This window comes from Carlito syrichta, unplaced genomic scaffold (assembly GCF_000164805.1).
Source record: "Carlito syrichta isolate Samal-C Ts95f unplaced genomic scaffold, Tarsius_syrichta-2.0.1 Scaffold315349, whole genome shotgun sequence".
NCBI lineage: Eukaryota > Metazoa > Chordata > Mammalia > Primates > Tarsiidae > Carlito > Carlito syrichta.
This window is the reverse complement of record NW_007259445.1, coordinates 65,548-92,871: the sequence shown is the minus strand read 5'-3', so window position 1 is coordinate 92,871 and position 27,324 is coordinate 65,548. Positions and strand designations below refer to the sequence as shown.

The 27,324-nt window shown below is 34.0% G+C and overlaps 1 protein-coding gene across 1 annotated transcript in view; it reads left to right on the top strand.

Annotated features, from left to right (window-relative positions):
* The window catches only part of LOC103275163 (CUB and sushi domain-containing protein 3-like), a 715,868-nt gene that overhangs the window by 666,939 nt on the left and 21,605 nt on the right, over positions 1 to 27,324 (top strand). Inside the window, exon 12 of the mRNA XM_008072573.2 lies at positions 24,633 to 24,736. Coding sequence (XP_008070764.2) covers positions 24,633 to 24,736 — 104 coding nt within the window. The remainder of the gene's footprint in view (positions 1 to 24,632; positions 24,737 to 27,324) is intronic.

Sequence of the window (27,324 nt, the reverse complement as noted above, 5' to 3'; positions counted from 1 at the left end):
AATATCGAGTGATCTTTCACAGAAACAAATAACTGAGTATCACATGTTCTCACTCATAAGTGGACCTTGAACAATTATTGTAATGCTATAAGGAAAGGATTGGCAGTAGCAGGATGGAGGTGGGTAAGCAGGATTGCCAGTAGTGGGAGTCAACTTGGGGAAGGGGGAGGCACACATCATCATCAAGGGTAGCTGTATAATGGACATTTGTATACCTAACACTGAATTGTACTCCACATCTTTAAAATAAAAAAAAATAAAAGTTAAAAAAAAATCATACAACAGTGAGAATTGTACTTAAGGAACTTGTTCTTCAAGCGGGTCATCTGTCTTTACGAAGGAGCTATATTGCGTCTAATGTTTTTATATGATGCATCATTAATTATTTAATTATATAATTAAATAAATGAGAATACATTTTGTGATAAAAACATAAATAAACTAGGTGTGTTTTGTAATCATGCATATAAAAATATTCTAGATTTCCTCACCTGGTGACAGACGTTGTTGTTAATAATGTAGTGATTTATTGTCATTCTGAAGTAAACATAATGAAAAAAAGCTGTTTCCAGAAAGGAAAAATGATTAGAACAGCATAGGGTTTCAGGGAGAAGCTCTTCTCTTGGAATCACAATGAGGTTGCTGAAAAAAAAGAAAAAAACAGAAGAAAAAAAAAACTGCAAGGTCCATTATGAACACCTATTTCAGGATGATTGGCTTATCTTGGCTAATAACAATTGCCATTATTGAGGACCTACATAATACTTTCTTCAACCTTAGAAAGTATGAATAAGCATTTTATGTATCTCAGAGAATTGTCCAAAGAAATATAACATTGTGTGAGAAAGATAGTACTTATAACCCCAGGTTTTTTCTGTGTTCTTAACTGTTTTATCCTGTCTCTCTGATGAGTATAACTTGGTTTTAATGTTAAAACGTCATGAATTTGTTTAGTTAAACATCATCATAGGCTAATTTGAATGCTGTACTAATTATATAAGTACAAGGTGTCTTGTATAAAGAGTTAGTTGCTAGAGAAAGCTGAGAAATTTCATCAGCTTTCAGGCTTATTTATTTTACCATGGTAGATAAAGAGATGATACCAATAGATGGTCTTTATATTTTCCCTAATATGTTGACATAATATTATTAGTTGTTAGATTTCAGAAATTATCTCCTTGTGCCATCACTTTTTAATACATAAGGCATATTCCCAACATCAAGGAACATATTTATAAATTGTTATTTTATATCAGGTATTTGAGAGACATTGAAAGTATTTTCTAAATTTCATAAATTATATAAATGCAGAAAAGTATGATTTTCAAGCACATAAACTCTAGTGTCAGGTAAATCTGAGACTGAAGTTTAGCCCATCACTAGTAACCAAATAAACATGAGCAAATTATTTGGAAAAAAACATGTCTTTAGGCCAGGCTCGGTGGCTCAACCTGTAATCCTAGCACTTTGGGAGACTGAAGTGAGTAGATTGCCTGAGCCCATGGGTTGGAGACCAGCCTGGGCAACGTGGTGAGACCTTGTCTCTACATAAATCAAAAATTAGCTGGGTGTGGTCACATGTACCTGTAGTTCCGGCTATTTGGAAGGCTGAGGCAGAAGGATCGCTGGAAACCAGCAGGTCCATGATGGGGTGGCCATGGGTGTGCCACTGCACTCCAGCCTGGGTGACAGAGTGAAACTTTAACTAAAAAAAAAAAAAAATTATTTAGACTGGTAATTGATTATGCCTATTTATCCATTAGAATGTTCTTCTTTTAAATATGGGAAAATTCAAAATCAAATGATTTATGTAATAACAAAATACATTATTTAATGCAACACACTGTCCAGAAGCATTCAGGCCCAGACATACAGTCAAAGCACTTACTTCTGACTCCGGACATTTCAGTTTGTAGGGTTTCTCCTCAAACTGTGTATTGCAAGATGGCTGCTGTAACTTTAGTCAGTACTTCTAGATCTAATCACCTCAAATCAGACTAGTTCTTTGTACTACTTTTGAACACCAAGAAATAAGAAGTCTTTGACAAAAACTTTTCCAGTAGATTGCTTCTCACCTTCCATTGACCAGAATTAGGTCACATACGCATAATCTAATCACTAGCAAATGAAATGGGACTGCCAAGATTGACAAAGACCAATTAGAACCCATCTCAGGTTACTCAGTATGGGATCAGCTGTCCCTGAAGCAGGAGAATGTATAGAGAAGGATACATAGTAACAAAAATCAATGTCCTGTTAAGAAGAGAAAGGTCAAAGGTAAACAAGAAAGATGGCTGTTTGGTAGGCAATGAATTGTGTCTGCCACATTTTTCCTTTTGGTTATCAAATGTCCATTTAGACACATACTTTTTCTCCTGTATTCACTTTGAAAAATGCCTACATGAAACATACTTTCTGTTTACATTAATAGAGAAAGCCAAAAATTTCAACCATTTACTGTATACAAGGAAAAGTCCAGAATCCCAGAAGTTATTCATTTGGTTTTCCATTATATCTAGATGTAGTTTCTCATTGTTTAAAGACCTTGGCCAAAAGACAGGTTATCACCAAATTCAATACACAATGATAGAAAACAAACAGGAAAATTATCATAAAAACTCCCACTCAGAAGTAGAGAGATCGAAACCAGATATTGATCACCAGTTCATAGACCAATACCATATCCTTCTGGACAAGACTGGAGAAAACTAATTTTTCTGGAAGTGGAATAAGTTTCTTGACAAGTTTGCAATGTAATAGAACCCATTTTATCTCACTTTGATTTTGATTCAGTGATCCATAGCTTCTGGACGTAACTACTGAGGGGATTTATTTTTTTCCTTTTGAACAGTGCTGCACTAGAACTTCTTGCCACTATGTAAGACCATCACTGTTGTTCCTGAAACTGAGTTTTTGTTGATTTTTCCACTTGTTACCAGAGTCTACAGTTGTTGCTACCTAATTCAGACACATACGATGTATGTCTGGTTGATATAGGAAACTCAGGTCTCATATCTGTATTTGGATACAATGAATAATGAGAAATGTAGGATCTGACAATATTGAAAGATATGCTATACTCTCTACCAAGACTTCTAATTTCCCAATCAAAAGGAAGTTATTCAGGTGTTGACTGTCCAAAATAATGTACAAATGTACACTACATATACTTTTATGGTTAAAATAAAGCAATGCATGTATAATTCTGAGACCAATGCTTCATATAATGAAAATATTTGGCATTTTTTAAAGCTTCATTGATAACAGATTTAAGTGAGAATTCTACTTGACCTCAGATAATATGATGATGCAGAAATCCTGGTGTTAAGCCCTCTGTACAAGATGCACAAAATGAAAATTATGAGATATGGCTTCTCTACAAGTTCTAGCAAAATACCCTATAAAAGTCATGTCTTCAGCCTTATGGGAAGTGGATTTCCTAAGTATTCAATGTTTAATGCTATCTACAGATTTTTTTTTTTTTTTTTTTTTTTTGCTTTTAGAAAGTCAGTGTTAAAATCCATGATGCTATTTTTAGCAGATTAAAAGGTTTAATATAACCCTCAGAAAGCAGCATTATATAAACCAATTGAAATCACTACTCCACAAATGGAAAACAAGAGAGTAGACTATTTGGCTAAAAAAATCAAGACAATTATAAATTATTTAAATACTTTAGGGGCATATTTTATTATTCTAGCATCTTACATTAGACCTATATGCTAAATGCAATTTTTATTTTGTTTTTAATCCACAAATGATTAGGAACAGCTAGAATAGGTAAATTATATGGCATTCTCTTTATACTAATATGCATTTTTTTCTATTTCTTGCTAAATGTCTTAGCCCTGTTATCAAATAAACATGCAGAGAAAACATTCATATTACATTAATGACTATTTGTTGAATTTTTAATATTACCTTTCATTTTACTCCTTTACTATACAATGACAAATAGAAGGAAAATGATTATTTGATCACTTTCATGTTATAGGAGAATCCATAAAGTAGAGAAATTTTACATCAGATTCGTTATTACAATATAGCATGAACAAAAGTTTTCTCATGGACTTGACTTTGTTTTTTCAACTTTCCTGTATACATTTTATTAAAATATATATTTTTTTCTTTTTGAATTATTTCAATATATTTTGGGGGGGATTACTTTAATGCCTTATTTATAGTAATAACTCCAAGTAAGGCAAAATTAGTTTTGACATTTTTTTTTAATGCACATGTTTTACTTTTATGGAAGTATTTCAATAATAATGTTAAAACTAAGCACAAAGAAATCAAATTAAAGTGACTGTGTTCTACAAATTCAGAGTATTCTAGCTTATCAGTAATTGTGTGTCATTGCAACTACTCAAGAATTATAAATATCTAAAATTTCAGTGACAGCTTGGTGGTTAAGTGCTTATCTGAAAGTATATGTACTTGTTAGTAATTAATTCATCACTTAATTTAAAATGAGATGGAGTTCTCATTGTTGCATGTATACATGCATGAATCTCAGTTACAATTTAGACAAAATAAAATCTAACATTAACTGACTGACCTAATTCTTTAGGCTGTGATCATACAATAACAGATATCAAGAGTTTGCATAGAACTAGCAATCAATGTCAGTCATTTATTAGACACCTAATTTATATCTGTGAGCTTATTAGACTCTTTAAGCCGTATGAAAGGAGATATTTTCTAATTTTAATTGCAATGCATTCATGGATCAATTGTGAAATAGATTAAAGTAAAGTGGATCACGAAACATTTTTTTTTGACAGGATGACAGATGAAGCACTCAGAAATGCACTACACTAAAATACAAGAAACACAGTTCTCAGGGCATTATTGTACATAATAAAGCAAAAGAAATTTATAAAACTATACATAAATAACATACACATATATACATAAAAAAACAGTTGGTGAGCTGAGATTAAAACAGATGTTGAAATGGGAAGAAAGCTTGTTTTTTATTGGAGCAGATGACAAAACATATTGGGAATTAAGAGACTAAGACTTGGACCACTCTTCTTGTATCAATAGGTACAGAATCTGAACTTGAAACTTTAGGAATAAGCCCTTTAAAATATGTTAAATTGGCTTCACCTTGATAGTAACCCTTGGATTCAAATGTTAGGGAAATTAATAAATTATATTCAGTTTAGGACCCTAGGATTCTCAAAGCTAAAGTTTAAATAAATATGCATTTACTATCAAATATAACTAAACACATAAGGAAGGAAGCTACCATTAATTAATAGCCAATTGAAATAACACAGATTCAGACACAGACACAAAATATTTTAATAATTATATATAAAATATGGAATACCAATGTATATTCATCAATTCTATTACAAATGTTAGAAACTTTTTCTTTTTTAGGCTGAATAATATTATATATTCAATTTATGAATTAAATATGTTTTATTTCATTAAAACATAATTTCTTTATCTGTTCATTCATTAATGAACACTTATGTTATTTCTATATCTTGGCTAGTATGAATAATACTTCAGTGTACATGAGAGTGCAGATATCTATATGAAGTGGTGATTTTATTTCCTTTGGGGGCATATATAGATGTATATATAATATATAATATATATACATATATAATATATATAAACATACATATATTCAGAAGAAGGATTGCTGGATAATATGATAGTTTTACTTCAATTTCTTTCAAAACCTCCATGCTGGTTTTTTCTTTTTTACAATACCTGCATCAATCTACATTCTTATCAGCAGTGTACAAGGGTTTCCTTTTATTGGCACCCTTGCCAACATTTATCTCTTCTCTTTTTAATAAAAACCAGCCTAAAGGTGTGAGGTAGTATCTCATTCATTGTAGTTTTGATCTGCAGTTTCCTAATGATTATTGACATTGAACATCTTTTCATAGACTTGTTGACCATTTATATATATATTTTTTTTTTTGGTAGAAATGTCGGCTCAAGTCATTTGTGTATTTTTTAATCAATTTTTGTTGAGTTTTGTGATTTCCTTTTATATATTGGCAAATGAATTAAACAGACAGAGAAAAATTAAACAGACAGAGAAAAAATACTGCCCTTGGTACAGTTATATGTGGAATCTTAAAAAATAAATAAATAAATCTTAAATGCATAGAAATATAGAGTAGAAAGGTAGTTACTGGGAAAGAAGGTGAGAGGGAAGAGGAAATAAAGAGATATAGGTCAAAGAGTACAAAGATGTTATATTGGATGAATAAATATAAAGATCTCATGTAAAACATGAGGACTATAATTAATAATATATTATATACTGGGGAATTTCTAAGAGATTTGATTTTATATATTCTTACCATAAAAAAGAGGGAAAAAATAACAGGGAAATAATGGATATATTAATTTACAATAGCAATCACTTCACTATGTTGTAGCTGGAGTGCAAGAAAGGAATCGCCACACACTGAGAGTCAAACTTTGAGTCCTTTAATAGCCAGCGGTCAAGAGGGGGCTTATGCTCTGTAAACTCTCTACCCCAAATGAAGCAGGGAGAGGATTTATAAAGGCAAAAGCCACAAGTGGGTTACACAGCATAGGGTACAAACATAAGGAACTTCAAAATTAAGAGGAGAGCAAAATGTGCAAATGTATACAAATAAATGCAGAACTTGTGGTTGGTGGGGTTTCCAATGTTTTGGGAAAACTAGGGTGTAGGTCCCCAGTTATGTTACAACCTGTGACTACGGGAAGGTTATGTAGGGTGTCATCTTCAGGTTAAAACAGCTAAAATGGGTATTCATTACAAAAGGGAAGTGCATATATTTATGTACATTTGTAGGCTGTTAATTTTCAGACAGGTATTTCATTCCCCCCTTTCAGTTGTTCATGAGTCAAAGTGTTGACCCATTTATTATGGTTAGGGAGTTATAATGGGCTCTTACATACATGAGTTTTACAGAAGCAATTCATTGTTTGACAGATTGAATAAATCAATTGAATATACAGGGCCCTATAAGCAAACCTAGGAGGAGAAGGATTATAGGACCAGCTAGACTGGTGATGTGAGTTGTTAGCCGGGGGTTCCAATCAAACATGAATTGAAACCAAGATTTGTTATTGTCTAGATTTTTTTGTCATCTATGTTTTCTCAGACTTTCTAGAGGGTGCCTTTAATGATTCCTAATTTGTTTGCATAGAAACAGCAAGTTTCTCCAAGAGTGACACAAAGTCCTCCTTGGGATAGGAAGAGCAAGTCTAGGCCCCTACGATTTTGGAGGATAACCTCTGCTAGAGAGTCCACCTGGTCATGAAGTTGGTTTATAGCAGATTGCATGTAATTTAAGTCAGAATTAATGTCTTTTGCAAGGTTGGTTAGTACTAATTCTCCATGGACCAGGGCAGCAGTGTTCAGTGCAGCTGTCGCAGCTATACTTAACCCAATTAAGGCAGGCACTATTAGGGGGGCAGCATGTTTCTGATGAGTTGCCAGAAGACCAGGAGGATTGAATAAAAGGGTTCCTTCAGGACCACTATAAACATATACCTGTGGAAGTACATGCACAGTGATACATAAGGTAGGTTTATTGTTTAACATCTCAGCAGTAATACAGGCTATAAGGCGGGTAGGACAAGCAAACCAAGTATTGGCAGGGGTGGCATAGGCCATGGATTCAGTTACAGTTACAGTAAGAGACATATTGCAAATATTAAAAATGGAGAAGCTGTTAAATTAAAATCTGAAGTTTTAAGGCAAAAGGCAATTCCAGTTACATCCCCTATAGTGATGTGAACTATTTTTGGAAAAGAACACGTAGTTTTGTTAGTGCTGCTAACAATGGGAGTGTTGATCCCTAGGCCTACATAATAAGGAGGGCTTGATTTTAAGCAGAACCAACAATCTGAAGCTAATTGTGGCCAGGTGACATTGAGTAAATGATGCATGTGAGTTAACATGGGAAAAAGATTGAGGTGGACCAGGTTTGGAAGTAGTTGAGGTGAACTCGGAAGTTGAGTTGAGGTGAGCCTGGGGTGATGTTTGGGTTGGCTGGGTTGGCAGAAAGCAGAGGCTGAGGCAGAGGCTGGTGGTAACCAAATATGGAATCATTTAGCTTTGCTAATGGTCCTATTGGCTTGGCCATAGTTCTGTAGGTGAGCATGTACCACTGGATAGTGAATAAGGCAACTCGGTCATAGCCTTCCAGGTAGAGTCATATTCCCCAGGTATTAGTTGTATTTCAAGAATAATGGAGAGGATCAGTAACCTTTATGTATACAGGCCATTCTGGGCCAGCAGTTAGCCAAAGGGTGATTTTAGATGTGCCATTAGGCCCCTCACTATAAGTGGCAATAGTAATGCATTTCCATTCTGGACAGAAGAAGTTGTTTTCCCAATTACAACAGCATTCAGTGGGGTTACTGGGGCCGAGATCAAAGTCTGTTTTTTATATAGTGGGGGGTTGTCCATTGTTTACAGGATTCAGTATAGTAAGCATTTTGTGTAGGTGCTAAGTTGATTATTTCAGACAACCATCCAGCTAGACATTCTTTTTATATGCTTAGTAGATCAGATTACCTTAAATTGAACCAGAGATGAACCGTGCATCCAATTTTGGATAGCTATAACCTTTCCTGATGTAAAAGAGGTTAAGAAAAAAGTGGAGACTGTACGATAAGTCATTGTAAAAGAGAAAGAACCAATTAGGAAATTACACCAGAACAAGAACAAGAAAGTCTTAGCTTGAGATGGTCAATTCCAGGTGTGGTTATCCATTTCCAGGTGAACCAGGATGGCAAGCTCAGAGGGTGATTTTCAAAAGATTTTTAGAGTCCAGTTTTACAGTCCAATGACCTGAGTCGGGTAGAGTAATGTCATCAAGTCCAGTTCTCTTGACTTGGAAATGATGAATCCAAACTGACAATCTGTTCTCTTTGAGTGCTCTCAGGGTGGTGAGGATGACAATGTAAGGTTCCTTCCAGGCAGGGGTGAGTCCTTCTTTCTAGAACTTTTTGATATAGACCAGGTCTCTGGGTTGGAACTGATAGCATGACATGGAAGATGGAGTGGGCAGAATGGCATGGATGTTGGAGTGGACAGTAACCTGGACCTGTTGGAGAGACTGGAGATACTTTAACAGAGATTGATTAGTAAATTTTTCCTGTGTACCTGCAGTTGAGACTAGAATGGACTTTTAAGCTTCAACCCTGATGCACTCTCGGTCTTCGGAAGTAAATAAGAGTTAAAAAGGTGCTATTAATAATCATTTTAAGTGGGGTGATGAGTGCACATGGCTGATTTTATCAGATAAGTTAAAGCCTGTGGCTTATTTAAAAACACCAGGTTTGGGTATTTTTAACTGTATAAATCAGAGGTAGAAAAAGGAATATACACTATGAAGGATTTTTCTGATTGACTGCCCCCCACCCCCAGGTATGAGACTCTTCTCAAAGGGGAAGGAGAGGGACCAGATTTATTTGGGGTCAGGGGCAAGAAGTCAGAGGTAGAGAGGATGAAGGAGTCTGTGTTTTTCAAAAGATAAATTTGGCAAAGTTAATTTTTACCTAGAGCATGTATGTTTCTGGAATATAACCTTTGTTATTTTTTATTATTATAGTAAGGAACAAAATAAAAATGACTTCCTTCTTTTGGTCTGTCCTTTTATTTCTTATTTGTGTTCCTGGAAATATTTTTATGATTCTGGGAAACGGGGAGAAGATTAATCTTCTGTAACTGCTTCCTGCTGAGATGGGTCATAGAAATGTCTTTTATCTATTTATTTCCAAGGTCATGAATAGGAAACAGTGGGATTTTATCTGAATATTATTTGGATTTAATGAAATGCCAAGTGAGTACACAAACAAAAATTATTAGGCAAACAAGGAAGAAAAAGACTATTGTCCCATAAACAATACTGGAAAAGGGAAAGTAATCACATAGAGAGTGAGACTGAATTTATAACATAAAACTACAGTAATTATTGTAAAAGTTATTTATTTAGCCAAATTGATAATTTCAAAATTTAATCTGGCTACATAAATGTCAACATGGACAGCCAGAACCAAAAAGCTGGCACCCGTGTTAACTTGAACTTACTTTGGGTTCCAGTGTCCTGGTATTTACCTGGAGGGTTGTTGGGGTGATGGTGAGCTAGTGCCAGTCAGTTTAGCAGGTTTTTAGGCCTCCCTATGTGGCCACCATTTGTGAGCCAAGTGTTCTCTGCTCTCTTCAGGTTTGTTGTTACCAAGTGTTCCATGGGTGCTTGGAGTTTAAGTCACTAATTGCAACTGCCAATTGGGGTGCCCCTTTAGCCCTCTGGCTCTGCTGTCCTCCATGCTGGCACTGATTTGGTTTGGTTAACAAAACCTTAAACCTTTTTTTTAAAAAAATAGGTTATACATATGAAACTTTTATCTACTATCTGTTTGTGACTGATGTAAAACTTTTATAAATTGAACAGACCACATGGATGTACAGTGGACAGTAATTTTTTTTATTTTTCCTGATGTCAAAGGATCTGACAGTGTATCTAGTTTTAGAAAACATGGGAGAAGTAACATAAAAAATTACTTAACCAGGTGGAAATGACCAGTTTTTAAACATTTTCATGTCATGCAAAGTGCTTAGCATATCAACTTTACTTGTCTTATAAGAGGGTCCTAATGAGGCACAACAGATTATCAACTTTATCAACCTTAAAATTAAATACACGAGCACTTCACTAAACCTTCTAATTTATCAGTAAAATGCTTATGGATTCAACCACAAGGTCAGCTGTTTGGAATCAATGATTTCAAATTAGTTATTCTTGTAACAAAGCAGTTATATAAATAATTATTACTCTGATCCTGGCTAGATTTATAATTTTTTTTTTTTTTTGAGTTGGAGTCTCACTCTGTCACCCAGACTGGAGTGCAGTGACCTGCTGGGCTCCGGCGATCCTTCCACCTCAGCCTTTCAAGTAGCCGGAATTACAGGCATGTGCTACCACACCCGGCTGATTTTTTGATTTATTGTAGAAATGAGGTCTCACTGCCCAAGCAGGTCTCAAACCCGTGGGCTCAGGCAATCCACTCACCTCAGCCTCCTAAAGACGCAGGATTACAGGCTGAGCCACCAAGCCCTGCTTTAGATTTATAATTTTATAATGTTTTTGTTACACATTGATATTTTAAATTTATGTTGCCAATTTTAAAGATATATTTATATTATTAATAATTTTAAAGTTATTTTTATTTACCAAAAATTATTAAAGTAATATGAACTTGAAAAACATTTTATGAGCATTTATTTATTTACAGGCCAATTTTGTAACATGTGGTATCAAACATATAACATGCAAATACATGAAACATAATTAAACAAATTTAGATGCAATAACCTTTACTTTTAAATTTCAATCATGAAACAGCAATAAACTTATTATTATTTTTAAGATACTTAAATTTAGATTATATTTTTGACAAAATTAGAAACAGTTTGTATGACTACACTTTTGTTTCAATGGGCAGTTTGATAAAAACTGTGCAGTTTTCAATGTGTTTTTAATGCCAAAAATCCTGTAGGGGGTCATTCAACATTAAATGTAAGCCAGTCAATTTTACAGAGGGTCCAGAACCTGCCTTTTGAAAGGCAGACACTGTAATTCTTATCAAAAGCAACAGAGAAATTGTTTAGCATGCAATCCAGAGGACTGACAGGTCATGAATTTTGTGAACCCATAATAAAAAATGAGTAAACAACAAACAAACAGTTAAAACACAGTGACAAACAGAGAGCATCTGGACCAAGTCAGAAAAGTTATGGATCCCTGGAACAACAACAGGGCACGTGACTGTGTCCCTGGAACAATCTCAGGGCTTCTGTCCCTGGCACAGCCTCAGATGACTCTGGTTCTACCAATGTCTTGGATCACCAAGCAGATTCTAAAGAGCAGCCTCATCAGGCTCCGTCCTCCTTACAGAGTCATATTTACAACTAGAACAAAACAACAAAACAGAAGCTTACCTCCTGAGAGATTGCAGATGAACTCAGGTTCTTTCGAGGTGGGAGAAAAACAGCAGTCATTCCAACTCCCTCCAAGCCAGATGACAGACAATGGGGCCCTGGAATGACTCAGGGGGCGCCTCTCCTATAACTTCTCCACCCAGCTGGGAATAGTTAGAGCAAGGCCACCTTCCAAGGTTGGCGATAAATCTTGCTGGGGCCTCCAAATGTTGTAGCCAGAGTCCGAGAAAGGAATTGCCACACACTGAGAGCTGAATTTTGAGTCCTTTAATAGCTGGCAGTTGAGAGGGGGACTCATGCCTCCAAAAACTCTCAAATCCAAATGAAGCAGGGAGAGGGTTTATAAGGGCAAAAACCACAAGTGGAGTACATAGCATGGGGTACAAACAGAAGGAACATCAAAATTAAGAGGAGAGCAAAGTGTGCAAACGTATACAAATAAATACGAAACTTGCTGTTGGGTAGTCTCTAATGTTTTGGGAAAACAGGGTGTAGGTCCCCAGTTAGGGAAAGCTTACAACCTGTGACTATGGGTAGGTTATGTAGGGGGTCATCTCCGGGTTAAAACAGCTAAAATGGAGGATTTGTTACAAAGGGAAGTACTTATATTTAATTAAACATTTGTAGGCTGTTGTATTTCAGATGGGTATTTCAACTACGCTAAGCATATCAAACAATCTTGTTGCATACCTTAAATATATACAATAAAAAAAGAAAAGAAAGAAATGCAAACATGAAAGGTTTATAACTAAAAAATGAAACTAAAAACAAAAGTTTATAAACATGATTAGTCACAGTTTAAAAAGAATAATATAGAACTTTTTGAAATAGAAATATAATATTTGAAATTTAAACAAATCAATGGATGTGTGAATGAAGAAATAATTAATGAAGCATAGGATAGATTTTTTTTTTAAGTATGCAGGCCGGGCACTGTGGCTCATGCCTATAATTCCATGATTTTGGGAAGCCCAGGTGAGAGGATTGCGTGAGCCCACAGGTTCAAGACCAGCTTGGGCAATTTGGCAAGATCTCATCTCTACAATAAATAAAAAAACAAATTAGCCAAGTGTGGTGGTACGTGCCTGTAGTTCCAGCTATTTAGAAGGCTGAGAGAGAAGGATCACCTGAGTCCAGCAGTTCGAAGCTGTGGTGACTGTGAGTATGCCACTGCACTCCAGCCGGGGAAACAGAGTGAGACTCCAACTCAAAAAAAAAAAAAATTATGCAATTGAAAATATAAATAGGTTGGTGGCTCACACCTATAATCTCAGCACTTTGAGAGGCCTAGGTGAGAGGATTTCCTGAGCCCACAAGTTCAAGACCAGGCTGGGCAACTTGGCAAGACTTCATCTCTACAACATATCAAAAATTATCCAGGCATGGTGGCATGTGCCTGTAGTTCAGCTACTTAGGCTGAGGCAGAAGGATCACCTGAGCCCAGCAAGTTGAGGCTGTGGTGGCTGTGAGTGTGCTATAGCCTGGGTTACAGAGTGAGACACCAACAACAACAACAAAAAAGATAGAAGAAAAGGAATTGGAAATTATGTGAGACAGTTAAGAGACAGAAGATGAAATTTGGAAATCTAATCTATATTTTGAATTTATCTCCAGAAGCAAAAAACGAAGAGAATGCGGGAGGAACATTCCTTGAAGAGACACTGATTTTCCAAAATGAATGGAAAACACAAATCCAGAGAAATACAAAGGATAATTTATACTAAGCAGGATGTATGTGCACCTGGACATTCCAAAGTGAACAGAAAATATCAAAGAAAAAGAGAAAATCTTAAAGCAACCAATGAGAAAATAAAAATCACCTATAGACAAATCACAGTTAATCTAATAGTGGGATTTATAATGGCAATATCAGAAGTCAAGTAACAAATATCTGCGAAGTATTTGGAGAAAGTAACTTTTAACCCAAAATTGTGTAATTTACAAAACTAAGCAGCAAGAATAAAAGGACATTTTCAAATTTAAAAAAAAGTAAAAAAAAGTTTATACCAATAGATCCACATTAAATAAACTTCTGTTGACTGTTTCTCATATTTAAAAAAAGAATGAAGGAAGGAAGGGAGAGATTGAAGGAGCCAAGAAAGAGGAAAAACAAAGAATATGAACCCAATGTTTGCAATATAGTACAAAATAGTTAGATATTATTAAGTTTCTAAGTCAATCTTAATATACAATCCTGTTTAAATTAAAAATAAGATTAGAACAAAAATACTAAGACGTATCGAGTCACTGAGTTTATTAATATGTGTGATAAAATTTTACAAGTAAGCAAAAGCAAAAGTAAAGATTACAATTTACAAGTAAATACACGGAGAAAATGAAAGAAAAATGAAACAAATTTAACTTTATCAAAAGCATGAAAAGAAAAAATACAGTAATATGAGACAAATATAAATTAAAAAGTAAGATTATTAAAACAAGGCTCAATATAGAGTACTCAGTTATAAATGAATAATTTTTTTAAAGTTTTAATGTGAAAATTGTCAGATTAATTTGTATGCACATTTAGTTCTGAGTTATTCACATAAAAACCGGAAAACTGAAATTAAAATAATGAAACAAGACATATTAGACATATAGTAAAACTATAGCTGAGATCTATTAATACAGGTAAAATATACTTGAAAAACAACATTTGTGAAAAATAGACAGTATCTCTATTTAATGTTCCATTTGCTAAATGATATAAGTTTTAAGCCCATATATATCCTCTAAATAACTTTAAAATAAATAGAATATGAATTATAAAGAAAGGACGATATTCATAAACATACCATTATAATGGGAGATTTTAATAAGGTTTCTCAATTGTTGAAATGTCAGAAAAACAAAAGACTTCCGAAGATATAAAATTGAACAGACTATTTAATTAGTATTATTTCATGGTATTATAAGGAATCTTGTATCTAACAATTAAAGAATGCACATTCTTAAACATACATGGAATATTTACAAAATATAGCTACTTACTAGGGATTAAATCTCAACACATTTCAAAGGATGATTGTGACATAAACTTTCTTTCTGACCCAATAAAATTTCATTGGAATTTAATAAGAAAATTTTAATTGTAACATTTTTGTTTTTGAAAAATAACTAGCACATATTATGTGTTTCATAGATAATAAATAATAGAGGAAATTTAAATATATTTTGATATATATGATCACAGAGTTAATCATACATATCAAAACTTGTGAATGTTCGCAAAGTGGTATGTAGAGGAATACTGATGATTATAAATCTTTAGATTAGGAAAGCAGAACATTAATGAGCTAAGTATGAAACTTTATATGAACAACACGATATTCACAAATAATGCAATAACAAATATTAATAATGCAAAAATTTATTCTTACAAAACATTTGCTGAATAGCTGGTGAGATTGAATATTCAAAAATAGAAAAGAGATAATGTTGCCACAATGGCACAATAAGTAGCTCTCAACTTCATTCTCTACAATGGAACACAACAACCAGAAACTGTCAGAAGCAATTTTGTCAGACTCTTAAAAGAGTCCAGGTTTATAGCATCCAGGTAATGATAAATCAAAAGAAAGTCAACATAAAAATGGTGGAAATGTTTCAATAGCATTTTACTTATCCTTGGCCCACCCTGTCTCTGACTAACCTGTGGTCTTAAAGATGGCAGCCTATCTTCTAGTGTGAGACTCTGATATCAGGTTCTGGAGGACACAGAGGTAGACAAAAATTATTAGGTCTATCTGATCTAGCCTGCATGAAGTCTACTTCAAGGACTGAAGCAAGGTATTCCCCTGTTTCACCTAACCAGGAGCCTATTAAAGTAAAAAAAATAAAAAGCAAAAACAAAAAGAAACAAAACAGTGGGCTCCAAAAACGTTTTAAAGTTGCTAACAAATCTGCAGTAAGTCCTGAGCTAAAAATTAAAGTAGATAAATAGAATAGAACATGTAAGATCAGGAGGAAATGCCAGGGAGAGAATTCCTTTGGGAAATTGGGGCATTCAAAAGTCCTCCTGAATACAGTAGAATTTAAAAACTCACATGCATTTCCAGTACAAAACACAAGAAAAGACTTAAGATGACCCTAATCTTTCTCCACTGACTAAAATGAAGCCTAAGTGCTAAATCATCTGAATGTTAAAGGAGTGCCCCAGTACTCACCCAATCATCAAAGACTTGTACAGGTGTTTGTGTGTAAGAGTGAGTCTTTTGTTTGTTTGCTTGTTTCTTTTAGTTATTACGTTCTTTGAATTCAAGGAAATCTTAGTTAAAACATTAGAGGAAAAAAGATAAGCCATCAGCAATCAAGAACAGCAAATCCTGGGAAGAGAGATAATCTGATTTCTAGAGTTATTATGTTATAATATTCAGTTTTAAACAGAAAAAGACTCACAAAGCAAACAAAAGAACAGGAAAGTATGGCATGTTCAATAGAATAAATTTAATGGACAAAAACCATTTCTGAATACCCCCAGACATTAGATTTAGTAGACAAATACATTTTTGTATTTATTTTTAATTTTTTGTTGATATATAATAAAAATACATGCTTATGGGGTACATGTCATATTTCGATACTTGTATATAATATGTAATTATCAAATCAGGGTAATTAGGATATCTATTTGAGAAGTGTGTGTCTGGCAAAGGTATAACCTCCAGAATCTACAAGGAACGTAAATGAGCTGAAAGGAAAAAACAAATAGCCCTATTCAAAAATGAGCAAAATTCATGAATAGACACTTCTCAAAAGAAGACATATAACTAGCCAACAAATATATTAAAAAATTCTCAACCTTGGTAATCATCAGAGAAATACAAATCAAAAATTACTTTGATATATCACCTAACTCCAGTAAGAATGGCCATCATCAATAAATCAAAAAACAACAGATGCTGACCAGAATGCAGAGAAAAAAGAATGCTCTTATACTTTCATGGGACTGTAAACTATACAACCTCTGTGGAAAGCAATGTGTCAGTTTTTAAAAGAACTATTTAGGGTCTTTTAGTCAAGGACTTTGAATCAAAAGCCAAAAGAAACCATGGATAAAGAACTAAAGAGAACTAGGGAAATGACGTATGGACAAAATTGAAATATCAGTAAAGAGGTAGAAATATAAAAATATCATTGCTTAACTTGCTGAATTAAAAAAAAATAACAAACATGATAAAAAATAGAAATTCTGGAGTTGTAAAATGCAAAAGCTGGAACAAAATTAATGAGAGGGGTTCAGTAGCATGTTTGATCAAGTAGAAGACAGAATCAGTGAACTTGAAGATAAGACAACTGAAATTATCTAGTCTGAAGAACAAAAAGAAAAAAAAGTAAAGAAAGTGAAAAGAGCCTAAAGGACCCATGGGACGCCATTATTGGACACCATCATATATGGTATGGGAGTTCCGGAAGGAAAAAAGAGAACAGGGCAGAAAGAAAATTTGAATAATCACCAAAAGCTTCCCAAATTTGAGAAAGACAGAAATCTACCCATTCAAGAAGCTCAACAAACTTCAAAACAAACTTCAAGTAGGATAGATTCGAAGAGATCCATACCTAAATACATTATAGTCAAATTGTTGAAAAGTAAGTACAGAAAGGTGTTTTGTTGTTGTTGTTGTTGTTGTTGTTTTTGAGTTGGAGTTTCACTCTGTCACCCAGACTGGAGTGCAGCGGCCGCTCCTGGCCACCGCAGCCTCGACCTGCTGGGCTCTGGCAATCATTCCGCTTCAGCCTTCCAAGTAGCTGGAACTACAGGTGCACGCTACCACACCCAGCTGATTTTTGATTTATTGTAGAGATGAGGTTTTTTTTAAAGCATCAGGAGAGAGTCCTGTGTGAGTCTTCAGGTACAAGAGACCTCAAAAAGATTAAAAGCTGTTTTTAGACAAAAATATGAGGTCAAAAGGCAGTAGGATGAAATTTTTAAGATATAAACAAAAATGTCAAGTAAATATCTGTGTTTGTAAAGTTATCATCCAAGAATAAAGGACAAAGTAAGATATGAAAGATATTTCTAGGTCAACAGAAGTTAAGGGATCATAGAAGTAAACCCTAACACCTATGATCAATTATTATTATTATTATTATTTGAGTTGGAGTCTCACCTTTGTTGCCCAAGCTGGAGTGCGGTGGCAAGATCACAGCCACCGCAGCCTCGACCTGCTATGCTCAGACGATCCTTAGGCCTCAGCCTTCTAAGAAGCTAGAGCTACAGGTGTGCACTACCACACCTGGCTTAATTATCGATTAATTTTGACAAAGATGCCAAGACCATCATTCAGTAGCAAAGAATAGTCTCTTAAGCATATGGTACTGGGAAAACTAAAAAACAATATGCAAAAGAATGAAGTTGGATCTTTACTTGTACCATACACAATAATTAACTCAAAATAAACTAAAGACTTACATTTACGAACTTATACTGCAAAACTCTTAGAAGAAAACAGGGGAAAATGTTTATGATCTTGAATTTGGCATAAAATTGTGACATTAAATGTACAGGACACAAAATAAATAAAAACTAGTGCCTATCAAAGAACACTAACAGGAGATTGAAAAGGTAAATCACACAAGAGGAGAAAATAATTGCGCATTATATACCTAATAAGGGATTTAGTATTCCAAATACATAAAAAATCTGCAACTCAACAACAAAAAACAAACAACCTAATTAAAAATTGATAAAGAATTCCAGTAAACAATTATTCAAAGAGAAAGCACAAATGCCAGTAGGAACATAAAAAGATGCTTAACATCCTTAGTCATTAAAGAAATGCAAATTAAAACACAATGAGACACACTTCACATCTGCTAGGTTTACTATATTAAACACACACACACACACACACACACACACACACACAGAAAATAACAAGTATTAGAATGATGTGGAGAAATTATTATTATCCTACTATGCTAGTAGGAATGTAAACTGTTTAAATAGTTATCGAGAAGAGTTGGCAGTTTCTCAAAAATTAAGCATGTAATTATTTTATGACCCCAAAATTCCACTCCTAGGTTTATATTCAAAAGAATTAAAAGTAAATAATCAGATACTTGTACATCAATATTCATAGCAGCTCTAGTCACAATAAACAAAAATGGAAGCAACTCAAGTGTTCATCAACTAATAAATGGTTAAATAAGATTCATTATGTACGTACAATGGAATAATATTTAGCAATAAATATAGCTAATGTTTTGATACATGCTACAATATGAATGAACCTTGAAGACAATGCTAAGTGAAATAAATCTATCACAAAAAGACAAATATATGATTCTGCTTGCATACAATATCTAAAATAAGCAAATTCATAAGATAGAAAATAGTTTTGAAGTTACCAGAGGCTAGGGGGGGAGGAGTATATGGTAAGTTAATGTTTAATGGTAACAAGTTTTGATTTGGTGAGATAAAAACAAAACAAAAACCTTTGAAAACAATGGTGGTGGTTTCACTACCACAACGTTGTGAAGATAATTAAGGTCACTGAATTATACACTTAAAAAGGGCTGAAATTATAAATTTTTTTTATTTTTTTTACCTAAGTAAAAAATAAAAATAGAGAAAATGCATACAAATAGCAGTAGAAATGGAAAACAGGACAAACTATAGACCACCATAGACCATCACCATAGAAAGTAGTAGAAAGTAGCTTAGTAGCAATAAATTAGAAAATTTACATGGCATTTGGATGTTTCTAGAAAACTAAAACTAGCTTAAATTGACTCAAGAGAAAAATCAGAAAGCCCAAGTAGTTCTGTAACTATTAAAACATGCAAAGAAACTATAAAGGGCCCATATACACTCCCGAGAAAGAGGCTCAGATGTTATTACAGGACAGTTACATGTAATTTTCAGGAATAGATTTCTCCCAAACTTGTAGAAGCTCTTTCAAATAACTGAAAGTGCACACTTGTCAACTTGTTTGATAGTAGTAAAATTTTGATACTAAACCAGCAAGGATAACCAGAGGAAAAAAAACTTTTTTAGCTTCATAGTGTATATCTACTTTACTAATACTCTTAGTAAGCAGAAACATTTGTTTTTTAAGTGAGATACAATTTAACGAGACCAGTTACCACCTCTTTGAGTTAAACGTTGTACCAGATATCTAAGACAGCTAAGATAAAAGAAAAGTGTAACATTCGAAAGGGAGAATCAAACATGTTATTAACAGAAGACATGTTTGTCATATAAAAAACCAAAAATAATTTACCAATGTTTTTAAATAATAAGAAAGTTTTGTCCAGTGCCTAGATATGAGATCGATATGCAGTAAAATTCTGCATACCAAGAAAAAACAGTTGATACCATATATATATAACTTATAACTTACACAAAGATTTTCAAGATGTAACATAGATAAAACATAAAATATTGTTAAAAGACATTTAAAGATCTAGATAAATGAAGAGAGAAGCCAGCTTAAATATAGGAAAATTTATTACCTTAAAGATGTCAGTTTTCAGATCTGCATAGCAAATTCTCAGGCAGTCCTCTCGCTTCCATCTCCCAAAGTGCTGGGATTATAGACGTGAGCCACCATGGCTAAGTTAGTACATTTTATTGACTAAATAGTTTTCTGTTTTCCAGTGATCTGCACAGCAAACTCTACCATACGTCAAGATTCTACATATGAGTATGTCGGATTTGGGCTCTAGATTCTGTTCTCTTGGTCAGTTCGTGTGTACTCAAATTACCACAAATTGGCTTACCAATCATTGCTATAAAGTAAGAATTTATCAATTATAAATACAGTGTAATTCCAATTAATAGCACAAAATATCCTTTACATAATCTTACAAGCTCATATATGAAAGAGAAACAGTCTAACACTAGTCAAAATACTCCCAAGGAATAAAAGAATGGAATTCATAGAGCATCTGATTTATAAGATAAATTCTTACTTTATAGCAATGATTGGTAAACCAATTTGTGGTAATTTGAGTACACACGAACTGACCAAGAGAACAGAATCTAGAGCCCAAATCCCACATACTCATATATAGAATCTTGACGTATGGTAGAGTTTGCTATGCAGATCACTGAAAAACAGAAAACTATTTAGTCAATAAAATGTACTAACTTAGCCATGGTGGCTCACGTCTACTACCCCAGCACTTTGGGAGATGGAAGCGAGAGGACTGCCTGAGCCCAGAGGTTCAAGACCAGCTTGGACAACTTGGCAAGACCTTGCCTCTGCAATAAATCAGACGAGAGTTCTGATGTGCACCTGCGGTTCCAGCTACTTGGAAGGCCAAAATGGAAGGACTGCCTTGAGCCCAGCAAATTGAGGCTGTGGTGTCCATGAGGAGTACCCCTGCACTCCAGCCTGGGCAACAGAGTGAGAATCTGATTTTAAAAAAAAGTACTAGGAATACTGTGCTAGATTTCTATTGCTGCATATCAAATTACCAAAAATTAGCAGCATGGAGCAACATCAATGTATTATCTCACAATTTTTCACAGGAAAGAAGTTTAGGAGTTTAGACGCAGTTTACTTGGATCTTCTTTTCAAGGTAAAATCAAAGTGTCAGCCAGGGATGTGATCTCATTTGAGACTGTAGGACCTCTTCCAAGCTCACTTGTAGTTGGTAGAATTCAGTTATTGTGGTTGTAGGATTGAGGCCCTCAGCTCCTAAAAGCTGACCACTGTTTCTTGCTATGTTTGCCTCCCCACAACGTGGTAATATGTATCTTGGAGACCAACAGGAGAGCCTCTCTTCTGATTTTTTTTTGTCGTTCCTTTCTAGATCTTCTTTTAAAGGACTCACCTGAAGTATTCAGAGCTACCCAGGATACTCTCCATTTTAATTAACATAAATTTTGCTGATTAGAGACCTTAATTAAACAACTGTAGTATTCCCTCTCTATTTCCATATAATGTAACCTAATAAAGAGATTCATATCCCATCGTATTCACAGGTCTTTCTTACACTCAAGATAAGGAAATTACATAGGTTATCTAGACTTGGGGATTGGAATATCGCAAGACATCTTAGAATTCTGCCCACCACACATAGCTACTTCACAGTTTCTATAAAAGTCAACACACACAAAAAAAATTTTGAAGAAAATATCTTTTTGGGTCATAGGCAATGCAAAAGTGCTACTCATAAAAATAATAGATTAGGCCGGGCTCGATGGCTCAGCCTATAATCCTGTGCCTTGGGAGGCTAAGGTGAGTGGATTGCCTGAACCCGTGGGTTCGAGACCCATCTGGGCAACTTGGTGAGACTTCATCTCTACAATAAATCAAAAAAATTAGCCGGGTGTGGTAGCGCGCGCCTGTAGTTCCAGCTACTTGGAAGGCTGAAACGGAAGGATCGCCTGAGCCCCAGCAGGTCGAGGCTGCAGTGACTGGGAGCGGCCACTGCACTCCAGTCTGGGTGACAGAGTGAGACTCCAACTCAAAAAAAATAAAATAAAAATAAAATAATAGATTAGCAAGTCCTACTCTGGTAAAAATTAATCATTTCTTATAAAATGATTCAACAAAGAAAGATTTTTAAAAAGCTATAAACTGGAAGCTATTGAAACACAATGTAATTGATTAGTGTCTGGACTATATAAAGCTGATGTCAACTAGTGAGCCAGGCCTAATGATATATTATGAGTGAGCTACTGATAGACCTAAGGTGTTGATATTAGCTCTCTGTGTGGCAGGGCAGGTCCTAGACAAAAACAAACAAACAAACAAAATCTTTCATTGCAAGCAGCCTTGTCTCTTCACTCTTATTGTGTCTTACAAATATTATTCTTCTCAATGTGTGCTATAATAGAAAAGTGGTATAATTTTTTTTTCACAATCAATAACAAGCAGACAAGCAGTCCAAAAGAGAACTGCCAAAATACAAATAGTCGTGTCACAGAAAGGGAACATAAATGACACACATATGAAAATATATGCAACTGAATTAGTATTAAATAAGTTGCAAAAAACTCATTTTTTACAACCACTAGCTTGGTAGAAATTAAAAAATCTACTATACACAATTATGAACATTTGAATTGGTAAAACAATTTTGGAAAACTGTATGACACGATGCTGTGAAGTGACTTTTTGCTTTGTTATTACCTAGCAAGAATATTCCTTGAAAATATACTTGAAAACGTGAACCAGAATATGTTTAATGTTGCTTATAGTCTGGATTTAAAGTCTATCATACTCAGTAATTATCGCAGAAACAAAGAACTGAGTACTACCTGTTCTCACTCATAAGTGGATCCAACATTTATCATCATTCTACAAGAAAGGAATTGGCAGTAGTGGGACACTGACAGGGGAGGGAGGTAAGGGGAGTACATAACATCAGTAAAGATACCTGATCCCAAATCGGGTGAAGTGAGAATCAGTGGGAAGCCCAACCTTCACCTGTACAATGACCTGAATTGTACCCCACAACTTGAAAATAAAATAAAAATATTTCTCATAGCCATGTTGTTTATAATAGAAAAACATTCTATTGACAAATATTATTAATTAAACATATTTATATTTAACTTTAAGTAGAGCACAGAAACATTTTTTAATTATAACTATGTAAAATGTTTAATGTAATGTTCTTTAAAAATACTTTATTTAACTTGGCCAAAACAATTACTTTAGTCAGTGCTAATATAAACATTAAAAAACCAAGAAATAAAGATAGTCAAAAATTGTTTTATTATATAGCTAAAGAAAAGTCAGGAAATAGAGTCTTTTATTTGAAAATAAATTTAATAATAAAGTAACAAGTAGTTATGACTATTACTAAGGATAGGTCTTCTTTAGTTATTCTCTATTAATATTGGTAACCTAAGGCATTCCTTTCCTTTATCAGATGATGAATATTTTATTATAAATTATTTGTTGCTCGAAGCATCATTGTATATAGGGCAACATTTATGTAACTTCTTTCTGTACTAGTTCTTAATTATATTATTTTAATATTATACTAGAGACCTAATTAACAGATTGCAATTTTAACTAAATTTGAATTTTTTTGCATAGATATAAAAATAATGTATGAATACATGAGTATGTTTTAGTAAGAAATAATGCTGAATTATATATCGTGGTATAATACGTCTTTTAAAGTATTTGCTCTGAAGTTTGCCAGCACATGTTAATATATTTGAGAGAGTCTGTTACCAAAGGATACATAAAAATAAACTTGATAATATTAAATTGGGTGATCTAGATTCAAATTTAGCTCTTACTTTTTTAAGTTTTATGACTTAATGAAAATAGCACATTCTGTTTTTCCATGTTAACGTTACAAAAAATACATGCAAATGTGTGGAAAACCACTCTCCACCTACATGTGCTTTTTATAAAACTTTCTCAAAGTAGATATGCATTAATCATGCTTCAAATAAGAGTATTCTAAAAACAGAAGTCATGCAGTTTCATTGAAAACTTAATACAGAAGGTACAATACAGCAAGTAAAACCATGTAATGATGTAACAATTGAACTTTAGGAATACTCTTCATGGCTTGCAGTCATGTTATGAAATTCATATGCATGTATGTATGTGTGTTTGTATGTGCATATATGAGCCTGTTTTGCAGTTTGAATGTTTTTTTCTGTTGTTGCCTTCCTTTTGTTTTTATTACATAATGCAACATATTTAAAGTTTATGCTTCTTTTTATTGCTAGGTGATCCAAATAAATTTTGAAGAATTCGATCTGGAGATTGGCTATGATACCTTGACAATTGGTGATGGGGGAGAAGTTGGAGATCCTAGGACAGTGCTCCAAGTGTAAGTTCTCAAAGTTTCATGTTTGCCTTAGCTTATCAAGTATTCATGAAATTTTACTCTCAAATTACGTCAATCCCTCACACTCCCACTGACAGAAGACACATGGTAACTTAGTTCTCATCATCAGCTTTCATAAACTCTAGCAAGAATATTCTCTATTGTCTAGTCCTTCTTCAATGAGGCTTAAAGCACTTTGTCTCAGTCCATTTGTGCTGCTGTAACAACATGAGCTAAAATGGGTGACTTTTAAACAACAAAAATTTATTTCTGACAGTTCTAGAGGTTAAAGTTGAAGGTTAAGGTGCTTGCAGACTTGGTTTCTGCTCTTATCTGACCTAATGTCTCTCAAAATTAGGTCTTTTTGCATTACTAATTCATCACAAATACCTGGTACACTCTTTAAAAATGTGGATTTCTGGGCCCCCAAACCCGACTTAGTGACACAGCACCTCTAAGATTTGGCTCAGCAATCTACCTTTTAACAGATTCACAACATGATTCAAATGCATGTCAAAGTTTGAAAACTATTTTTACAAAAAATGTTTAAAATATTTTCAGCATAAATAACTCCTAGAGATAAGACCTTTATTATGGGCGTATTTCACATGTGTAAATTGACTAAAGGTAAGCTAATTTTATCTTTTTTTTCCTTCTCTTTCCTTTTCTTTTCTTTTTAATTTTACAAGAAAGCCTCCTGGTACTATTATTCCAGAATCCTGTAATAAATCTGAGGGTTAACCCCATAGTTACACATAGTATATTACAGACCGCAATATCATTGCCTTTTATTTCTTATCTTTCTAAGAATTCTAGGAAAACTAAACAAGAACAAAAACAAAATCTACTCTTCTTACTTGCCTTCATGTACTCTTGACCTGAACTTCAACCTCTCCTCTCTGCCACATGGATATCGTTGATCAGTACAGCTTAGTTATCTATGTCTGATCGACTACAGTTTCGTTTTGTGCTTCCTAATATGTGATTAACAAAAGGGCCAGTATTTTATGTGCTTTACATGTTCAGTTATTTGGCTCACATTTTTTGTAGCTTCATTTTCAATATTTCCTCTTCTAAAAAAATGATCAGCATTTTTGTCAGCCTGGTGAGTCTGTTAGGCATATCATCACACTGAACTTAGATTTATCAGAAATAATCTACAGTTCTTCCTTGATCTCCTTGCAGTTTCATACTTAATAGCTTGGATTTCATTATACTATTAAATCACATGGAAATTTACAGGCACAGAGCTGATGTGCTCAGATATGTTTTTTTCTTGTTGTTTGTCAAAAATAGTGTTTTACAGAACTAAAAATCACATATTAAAATCTGAATTTGTGGTTTCTTTTGACACACTGGTGACACTAGACCTGGATTTTCACATAGCAAAGAAAGGCTAAAACTAAAATCCTGTCCCCTGTAGAGAGGGCATGATTCTCTACCACTACTAATCCCTGTACCATTTTACACTCAAGCTTATAAGATCCTTTGCCTTGCCTGCCTGAATCTATAGCTATTTAGGTATGTGACACCTGATAGAACACAAAGTTTGGATTGCTTTATGTTTAAGTTTGTTTATTTTTTATTTTTATTTTTATTTTTTTTTTTTTTGTCATATGGGTATATTGTGTGATGGTGCAATTTGGGCATCTATTGTGATCAGCCTGGCGGTAGGCATCTTACCTAATAGGTAGTTTTTCAACCCTTTTCCTCCTCCCTCTCTTCCTTTTTCCATAAAAGAGTCCCCAGTGTATGTTGTCTGCCTTCTAATGCCCATGTGCATTTGGTGTTTAGCTCCGACTTATAAGTGAGAATATGCGGTATTTAGTTACCTGTTTCTGTGTAATATTTCTTAGAATGAAGGTTTCCAGCTGCATCCATGTTGCTGCAAAGGGCAGAGATTTTGTTTGTTGTTTTCTGCATAAATATATGTCTGTTTCTTTATCTGACACTTCATAAAAGTTGAAGTTTCTTGGACAATAATAATATATAGCCAATTTGTTGATTTATCTTTATACATTTGAAACTTCTTTCTCTACACGTTTAATAGATTCCATCATATGCCCTTTAGAAATGAAATTGTAAAACATGTATTTGATGGGGCATTTTTCTCTTTTCCTGTTAAATCTGAGAACTGGATTTCAGATTTAGATTCTTCAAAACATGGACAGGAAAAGGTAGGTTGGCTAGTCAATTGACTAAAAAGTATTTCGTAAAAGGTTTTTCTCACATATCTTTCACAAAACAAAAGTTTAGTATCTCGGCATTGGATCAGATACTCTCTCCAATGTCTTCTCTCTTTCTTTCTCCCCACTTTCTTTCTCTTTATATCTATCCCTCCAGTTTAAATCACTGATGCCGCCACACCTCAAAGGGACCCCCGACCCTTGCAGGGCAGGACCCCCACGTCAATCAATGCCAATTGGCTCCTTAGTGAGAGTGTAGGAAAGTAAGGAGATAGAAAAAAGTCTATTTTATTTAAATAATCATAAAATTATGAGACTAGTAAACCCACATACAGACACATGTATTCAGACCTTTTTGTAATTATATATATATATATATATATTCTTTTTTTTTTTTTTTTTTTT